General features: G+C 38.9%; 1 protein-coding gene across 1 annotated transcript; it reads right to left on the bottom strand.

Annotated features, from left to right (window-relative positions):
- Window positions 1–6,366: 6,366 nt before the first annotated feature.
- On the bottom strand, window positions 6,367–7,074 carry LOC137817948 (uncharacterized). Its single transcript, XM_068621173.1, has one exon. It carries the CDS (start codon window positions 7,072–7,074, stop codon window positions 6,367–6,369), a length of 708 nt encoding a protein of 235 aa, XP_068477274.1.
- Window positions 7,075–9,885: the final 2,811 nt, after the last annotated feature.

Raw genomic sequence — 9,885 nt, 5'->3', positions numbered from 1 at the left:
GAATTCCTAAAGAAAAGCACTAGATTAGATGACCAAATAAAAAAAACAGCACCACTGGAAAATGTTGTGGGCCAGAAAACGTGTTTGTTCCCCGATTTATGCTGAGCTGTATTTTTAGAATTTGGCTCTGAAATTTGTTATGCAAGATATTCAGGATCTTATCTAAAATCTGGCTTTGGATTCACTCAAAACGGATGCACCATTTGTTTTTAATAAATTTTGCAAAATTGGTGTTCGGTTATGCCAGCTGGAGCGCTTCAGATTTGCACTCTGATCTTAAAAGATTTATCATTTTTTTTCTGTTGCTTCTTTTGACCTAATTATTTTTTTGTCTTTTCTATAACACTTTAAACTTGCATTTTCCAGAAAATCAGAATTTTCCTATGGGTGGAAAAAATTTTCTGGGTTAAAACAGCCAAAACAGAGAAGGTGTAAACAGGGGAATCTGAAAACTGGAAACAAAAACAGCAAGATACCAAAGTTTAGACACAATGGAAATTTGTGAAATAGAATTGTGTATGATCTAAACACAATATGAACTCAAACTAAAAATTAAAAGGCACCAAAGGAGCAAAGAACAGCAGATTCAAGCAAATAAAGAGACCCAAAATCAAGAAACAAATAAGCCAAATAAAAGGACTACTATGAATTGTTGACAATATGGATGAACATGACTTGACAAAACATGTATAGATTCAGAAAATTAAAGACTCAAAGCATAATATGAACCAAAATAATGAAAGCAATAAAGACTCAAAGCCTAAAAGAAAATAGCAACACAAAGGTGTATGGAATCCTATCACAAATTGCACAAGAACTTGTTCAAGATCAAATGAACAAGAGTGCTTCGGTTGGATCTTCCACAAGCACACCAAGAACAAATTAAAAAGTAAAAAACAGCAAGACAAGTAAGGAAAGTAAATGACAATATGAAATAAAGAAGAACTAAAATTTAAAAGACAAGGAGCTACTCATCTTGAAGAACCAAAGCTCTGATACCAAATGATGGCATTTTCATGTGTTCTTCTTGAATCAAAGTAGAAAATAAGGTGCGGAAGCAATGGGTGAGATGATCAAGACCCTCCTAGGAGTTGTGTTGGCCTTGTAGGTGCATGATGAGTATGGTGTTTGAGTGGTTCGGCCAGCTCAAGGGAGAAGGTGAAAGGATTGAAGTTTAGAGCCTAGATTTCTAGGAGAAGTAAAGCTTGTGCACAAAAATGGCAGCATAACCTTACTCAATTAAACTTGAAAATACAAGGTGTAGGATCCTCCTTTTATAGGCTAAGGAGGACCATAATGCAACCCTAATGCTAGCCAAATGAAATGTAAATGTGAAGCACATGGGTGCACATGGCACATGGGTGCACATGGGGAGGGGTGTGTCTAGTTTTTATGCTCACCCCCTCCATAGTCTTTCTAGAATGTTTCACACAAATATGCTTTCTACACTACTCTAATTACTAAGCACCCCTAATGGGCCTTTATGTGACAATTACAAAGGTCTTCTCTTCCCAAAACCGTAGCTTTGACCCATGTGTATGTGAAGCTAGACGGTCTAGAAGGAATCCTCATCATGGCCTAGACGCTCCTTATGTAGCCGCTCCTCATCATGGCCTAGACGCTCCTCTTCATGTGCTAGACGCTCCTTTTTGAGTCTAGACGCTCCTCATTATAGGCTAGACCGTCTAGTCTTGGAGGCTTGGCTATCATCGTGTGGTGAGCTTGGGCCCTCCTCCATCAGGAAAGGAAAAGGGTACGAAAATAAACTTACTCTATCAGAGATTTTGATCGGGCAGTCTTGTAGTCTTGGCTGCCAGGAGTCTAATGGCGTACTCTGATCGTCAAACAGATGAACGAGGAGGTCAGAATCTTAGAGAGAAGGGAGAGAAAGGAAAAGGGAAACTTTTAGAGAGATGGTGGTTATTTTAAAATGAAACCTGGATAACTGAATTTTCTATTTATATGTCATTTTCATTTTAATAATAAAATATTCAGGTATCATTTAAAATATATCACTTCTACTCTAAGGTTATTTTCTAGATCCTTACAGTAAGTTATGTAATGTTAAAAATTAATTTGATACATAATTTTCTAAGAGTGTTAGTTTTAAGGAACAAAAAATTGGATAATCGTGTATGGATAATGTTTGACGGTAATGTAATACAATAACTTTATTATTTGATTAATTAAAAAATGAAGAAAATTGTTATTGAATTTGGAAATAAATACATAAATGAAAATTTATTGTATTTGGAAAATAAATAGAGAATTATTGTTGTGAATTTGCAAAATAAATAGCTTGAGAAGTAATGATTTTACCAAACACGTAATGATGAGAAGAGATTAATTAGAACTAAAAAAATTAGTAAGATTCATTACAATATATAAAATAAAACTATAAAGTTGAACTAGAAGTAAATTATTTATGGGAAGACGTGACACAATGTGGTCTTCGTATTTGTTGTCGAGGTATTTGTGGAAGAGGATCATCAACGACATGTTCATCATCGTTGTTATTGACTTCATTATGAGATGCTGGTGAGGGCATTGTGGGTCGATAGTGCATGGATGATGTTGGATTATATGCAGAAAGAGGGGAGAATGCCGAAGTTCCAAATATATTTGGTGGAGTAGAAAAAGTACCTGAAGGAGAAGGTAAAAAGTTATACGTGGAAGGAATCTGATGGTGTGGAGAATGAAGTGACAGGGCAGAAGTCGTGTCAAGTTGGCACAACTTCAGTATGACAGGGTAGAAGTCGTGTCAAGTTGGCACGACATTAGTATGACATGGCAGAAGTCGTGCCTAATTGGGACAACTTCTGCAAATGAAGTCGTGCAGAATTGACACGACTTACCTAAATTTGTAATTTTTTTTAACTATTTTAATAAAAACAAAAAAAAATAACTCCATCTTGGTCAAAAAACCGAAAAATCACACTTGTAATTAGAAATTCATACCAAAATGCATGAAAGAGTTCATAGATTTCCAGTTACAAGTATGAATTAATCGTACTAAATAATTAATATAAATTGCATGAAGAAAAAACTAATTTTCATAATTATATCAGTTTTTAAAAACAAAATTTAGTGTCACGCACATAATTTCACTTTTTATGTATTTTTAAATTTAATCTTTCTATTATTTATTCAATTTTAGTTCATCCTCCATCTTGATATCTAATATTTAATAAACATAAATTGCATCATGCGTAACAATCCTAATGGACCAACCCATTTTTTCAGATTAATTTTTACACATTTTTAGATGATTAAAAATATATTTGTATTTTTTAAGATATTTTTAAAGAGTAAAAAAAATATGACAAATTAAGAGACTAAAAATATATTTAAGCAATTATAAATTTAAGAATTAAAATTAAAAAAAATGTAAACAGAAAGAAGATAAAATAAATAAATTTAAAAAAAAACTAATTAAAATCTAAAGTAATTCATATATTTTTTTATCAGCAAAAATAATTGAATAACAGAAACTGTGGTTCAACCTTTATACATACCTAAAACAATGAGACAATTTTTCTAGTCTCCCAAACCAACAAATAGAGAGAGACAAACAAATCTACCACTAAAAAACCCGTACAGCTCGTACAAAATCAAAACCAACCCGTACAAGATCAAAACCAACCCGTACAAAATCAAAACTAACCCGTATAAAAACAAATCTAACCCGTACAAACCCAAACAGACTCAAAATCAAACCCAATACAATCTCTTTGCAACCACAACAAGGGGCAAAAAGAACAACAGAAGCTTAGAACAACAAACAACCCAACCGAAGGAGTAACTCTTATAAAAACTCACTTTATTGAAAACATACAAGCTCTAGGATCAATGCACCACTCAGAGTAAGTAAAACTAGCAGAAACAGTTTTAGAAGTTACCCAAGACCAAGCTTTTAATTGTGCCAAAGTGAACACTTCCGAAGGATCGAACACCCCTCCTTGGAATATATGTTTATTCCTGTGCTTCCATAATTCACTAACTTCAGCAATCCAAACACAATTCCAAACTACATTAACCTGGACAGGAGCATTTAACAAATTAGAATGCAAGAAGTAGGCTTTTGGGACAACATAGTCAACCGACGCAATCTCTGACCATGTATAGCACTGATTCCAGACTAACCAGGCAATCCTGCAATCGTAAAACATATGTTTTGTCGACTCCACAACCATCATGCAAAAACTACATAAATTGGTATCCACCAAAACCCCACGCCTCTCCAAGTTAGCTTTTGTGGCAATCGAATTAATCAACACCCTCCAAGCGATAATCTGTGCTGAGGGCAAAGCAGTAGTCTTCCAGAGGAAGACAAACACACTTTTTCCTTCAACAGGGCAAAAGAGCATAGGCAGATTTTACCGAGAAACCACTATCCTTACCAGCCTTCCAAACTCGACTATCTACAGAATTCATGATAGGGGTCTTTCCATGCACTTCTTGTAACAGTTGGGGTATATTTCCCGATCAAACAGACCTCTCCTCCAAATTAACTTCCACTCCCATCTATCATTAACCCACTCCCCGCAAGACTGTAAACTACCTTCTTTATTACCACTCAAAAAGAACAATCTTGGGAATTTACTTTTCAGATCTTCATTGCCCACCCAAACATCTTTCCAAAACAAAATATCCTTCCCGTCTCCCACTCTCCACTCGCAACAATTCTCAAAGGATTTACCCCAATCCTCCATCCCCCAAACCCCCTTCAAGTCTCTCCACCAACTGGAATCCTTAGCATTACTCCTTTGTTCTTGCAAATTTCTCCAGCCTCCGTATTTAGATTCAAGAATTTCTTCCCACACACCATCCTTCTCAGTCTCCAGACGCCAAATCCACTTTCCCAGCAGTGCCGCATTGAAAAGCCTTAAATTCAAAATTCCAAGACCACCAGCTTCTCTAGGTTCGCACACCTTTCTCAATGAGACCCACGCTACTTTCCTTCCTTCATCTCCCCATCCCCATAAAAACCTTCTTCGTACCTTTTCAAACTCCTTTAACACATCAACAGGCAGTTTGTACATGGATAAATAAAACAACGGAATGGCATAAAGCACCGACTTAATAAGACACACTCTTCCTGCCAACGAGAGAAACAGGAAAGGCGCAAGAGGGTCCACCCCAACCTCCAGACTTTCCACTAAATTCTTCTCTACAACTTTCCTTACAACACCTGCCAACCCTTCCCCCACAATAAGAAACAGGAAAGGCGCAAGAGGGTCGCCTTGACGTAAACCCCTCTTCGGGCAGAATTCTGAGGTAGGACTCCCATTTACAAGCATTGACACAGAGGAAGATTCCGAGAAGGATTTAATCCATCTTTCACAGAAGCCTAACCTTCTAAGCATGTAATAAAGAAACTCCCAGCTTACAGAATCATAGGCCTTTTCGTAATCGACTTTAAAGTAAACACACCTCTGTTTCCTTCGCTTCACCTCCTCTAAAACCTCATTTGCCACAAGGACACTATCCAATAAACCCCTTCCTTTCAGGAAAGCAGATTGCCTGGGATCAATTAGCTTACTCATCACCTTCTTCAATCGAAGAGACAACACCTTTGAAACAATTTTGTATAGACAACCTACCAAAGAAATAGGTCTGAAATCGTTTAACTGTTGCGGATTATCTATCTTGGGAACCAAACAAATGAAAGATGCATTTGACCCCCTAGGCCAACTTCCTCTATCTGCAAACTAATTCACTGCCTTCATAACATCCTCTTTTAAAATCTCCCAACAGAACTTTAGAAAGCCAAAGTTAAAGCCATCAGGACCGGGGCTTTTCGAGCTTTCACAGCTCCAAACTGCAAGCTTAACTTCTTCTTCAGAAAAGGCTTCGACCAACATTCTATTTTCCTCCCCAGAAACTAAACTGAAAGCAGCATTATCCAATCTGACAGAAACCCCTTCAACTCTATCAAACCGTGATTTGAAAAAATTCCTAATCTTATCCTTCACAACCTCTTTATTGTCACACCAAAGGCCGTCCCGAACACTCCATTTAAGCCATTTCTCGCCCTCCTCCATTTAATAACTGAATGAAAAAAGCCTGTATTAAGATCCCCATGTTGCAACCACTGATGTCGAGCTTTCTGCTTCAATATAGCTTCTTGCTTAAATAGGAACTAACTATATTCTGCCAGCGTCACCCGTCTATCCTCCCTTCCTTGCTCATCTAGATCACTTGCATCATCTCCTGCATCCAACTCTTGTACTTTCTTAAGCATTTTTTCCCCTTCAAGTTTCACATAGCCAAACACCTCCTTATTCCAAATTCTTAAATCAGCTTTCAACTTTTTCAGTTTTTCTTTAAAGATAAACATGCTTCCCCCTACAACTTGTAACTATGTCACTTGCTCCTCACAAAATCTTTAAACCTGCTATCCTCCTGCCACACGTCCAAACTCCTAAACGGTTTCGGACCCCAATCCACTTTCGAGTCCTTGAACACTAAGGCACAATGATCTGAAACAGTTCTACTTAAAATGAATTGTTTACACTCCGGCCACACGTCCAACCATTCCCTAGACACCAAGACCCTGTCAATTCTACTTTTGACAGACCCATTCGGCTTGTACCAAGTAAACTTTCTACCTACCATAGGTACATCCACAAACTCCCACTTTTCAATAAAGTCATTAAACCCTCTGATCTCTCTAGAATAGTCAGACGCTGAAAACAAACTCCTTCTTTCATCCTGTCTTCTAACAGAATTAAAGTCTCCAATAACACACCACACTCTGTTATTTTGAAGTCGTCTGAACTCACTAATCTCCTCCCAAAGAACCTTCTTTTCCCTTAAATGGCTTGGACTATAGACATTAACTATGACAACTTGAGCCCCTCCACCGCCCTTCCATTCTCCTTCAACAACAATAAAATTGTTTCCTCTAACAGAGTTGACCAAATGAAACTGGCTATTTCTCCACATAGTTATGATCCCTCCTGCGTTATTACTAGCACCAACCTCAATCCACTCAATATCATTAGAACCCCACAACATGTAACCCAACTCCTTACTAATCTCGGGGCATTTAGTCTCTCGTAAACAAATCATGTCCGCCTGTTCCTTGCTGATCAAATCTTTGATATATTTTCGTTTAATACTCCCTCCTAACCCCCTTATGTTCATACTAACAATCTTCATCATCTGAAACACTTCTCTCCTTCCTACCAACCTTCTGTTCGCCGCCATCACGATTTTCCAATGACATTAACTTGCTGATAACAATTTCCTCATCACCATTAAAGGAGAACCCAAGTTCCTTTCCTATGCTCCACATTCTAAAAGCTTCAAATTTTTTATTTTTCAACCAATTAAGCTTGGAATCATATTTAGCAATACTATCGGCGCTTCGACTGCGACCAAATGGCGCACGAAATTGTGCACCTGTTCCTCCAAATCTGACTATAGGGGCACGGTTGAATTCTCCGCTTACTAGACTTCCATCCATCTGACAGTTTGCACCACTGTTTGACGAACCAGGAACCAAAACCGCGTTCTCACCTCCGCTTACGGGCCTCTTACTGTCTGCCACCACCTTGCCTGCTTCTTCTTCCCTCCCATACGCACTTCCTACACCTTCACTTCCTCCATCGCCTCCACTCCGCCCCATGTCGCCACCTCCATCTCCGACGGTGGCTCTAAGCTTCGAGGGCGACGTGAGCAGAGGATTGCCTCCCACCGCCGCGCACAGGTCGACGTACAAGACCCCGTCATTGGAGAACGCCGCTCCCCTAACGGACGACGAGAACCCTTCGCTCAGGCGAGCGGACCAGCCACCGGAGTCACCGCAAGCTGCTGCTGTTCTCGTCGATTTCGCACCCGCAACCTCCCCCGCGTCGACGCACAGGGCATCTGCTGCCGCCGCTGCTGAAGGCGCACTCCCAACTCTACTCGCAAGTCTTTCTTGGGCCAAGATGGGCCCAACACAGATTAGGTCATCTGACCATTCCTTCTTCTGAGCAATTAATGTGCCATTAAGACCAAGATGCTTTTCTGCACAACCACCTGACTGGGTCCCACTCACTTTATTACTCTCCTCTAGCTTTTTAGAAAAAACTGTTGGGTTTCCAAAGCTGGAAAAATTACCCATGCTAGACAAATTTACCCCACAGTTAGAATTGCAATTAGAATTGCAATCTACTCCACCTAACGTATCTAAAAAATTCCCGCAGTAAATATTTTTCCATGCGCCACCATCACCACCTAGCATGCTTCCCTTCACCTCTGCAGGTAACTGAACCGTTTCCTCTTCTCCTTCCTTTGAAACAAACCCTTCACCTAGCTCCGATTCCAATGAGTTGACTGAACCACCTTCTCCGCATTCATCCATACTTGCTTGGGACTCCTCCTCGCAAACCCTTCCCCATTGGTGATCAAGAAGTCGTTGCATAGCTAACGAAACCTCACTCTCTTCTTCAAAGGAAACATTGCAAAACGTACCATTGATCTGTACTTGCTTTACCATCCTTGTGTCACTTCCTACCAGGATTCTGACGCGCAACCGAGCAAACTCGACTACCTCCCTAGTTACCGTGGCGTTGTCAACCTCTACTAACGCACCAACGAGAGACCCAACAGATTCGAAACACTGGTTACTCCAAAGTGCCAACGGAATACCTCTGCAATGGATCCAAACGAATTTTTTGCCAACTGCAAAGCTATCATCCCAAGGAACGATAGACTTGAAAATTCCGTCTAATAAATCTTTGTTTCCAGCAACTATCTCCTCTAACAATCCCACTTCATCACAAGATAGCAGCACAAACTTCTCCCCTAAGGACCTCAGCTTCACAGAATTAATTCAACTCAAAAAGAAACTTTCCTTAATGGACATAACGTTTTTTAACTCAATGAGTCTCCCTACGAAACATTCCTCCAGCCACTTGGTAGACTCCACTGCAACTTGAAAACAAACCACACTATTATCCATGGTCTTCTTAGAAGCAGACTCGTCGCCGTCCCTGACCACGTGAGCAAAAGTTCGTGGTGGATTCTTCTGCCTCCAAGTCATCCTAGCCTGTTCATTCTTCCTTTCACCACCCAACTCTGGTTTATGTGTTTCCTTCCTACTAAACTTAGGTAGATTTACCACAAACCTATCCAAATAGCATCTAACCTCCTCTCTAAGACATGTGCATCCATCACCCCTTGAAATCTCACAAACCCGAACCATCGGTTTCCAGCGTCTAGCCTTCTTGAGATAAAGACGTGAATAAACCTTCCCCACCTCTGAAAAATCTTCCACATGTCCCTCTCCGCTTACTCGTGAGGAAAATTTGTGAAGAAAAACTTCACTTCCACCATGCTCTCTCCCTCTCTCGTTTACTTGAAACTATTTTGTGTAAAATAAGGCTCCACTTTGTCTTCAACTTCAATTTGATGGCAATAACTTATTAGATGCACAACAGTGCTAAATCACCTAATGTATGGGTTTTTTTCATAACCATCGAAATATACACACAAGAACACCTCTAGAAATTCAATCCTTAATTAATTAGAATTTATAATCAAAGTTTAATGTAATACATCTTGTTAATTCTCATCTATATATCTTATTTTTATGGGCTACAAAATCATTAGTAAAAGATCTATATATATTGTCTCTCTTAATGTATATATGGGGAAAATTTATTCAGCTTTTAAAATAGTTAATCACAAATAAGATTTGAATAATTTTATTTAGCTTTTATGAATTTTTTAGGTGTTCCAAACTTCTTTATATCTGGGCCAAATTATGGATACATGTATCTCATACACACGGAATTGGAGCCAAAGATGGAGACTTCCACCTCTCATTTTAAGTTACAATGATTTTAAATTTTAATGTTATGCATCTCCTAAATTTATACATTTGTCTCCATT

The sequence above is a fragment of the Phaseolus vulgaris genome, chromosome 10 (assembly GCF_000499845.2).
Source record: "Phaseolus vulgaris cultivar G19833 chromosome 10, P. vulgaris v2.0, whole genome shotgun sequence".
Lineage (NCBI taxonomy): Eukaryota > Viridiplantae > Streptophyta > Magnoliopsida > Fabales > Fabaceae > Phaseolus > Phaseolus vulgaris.
Note: the sequence above shows the minus strand (reverse complement) of the source record. Positions and strands in the feature narration are given on the sequence as shown.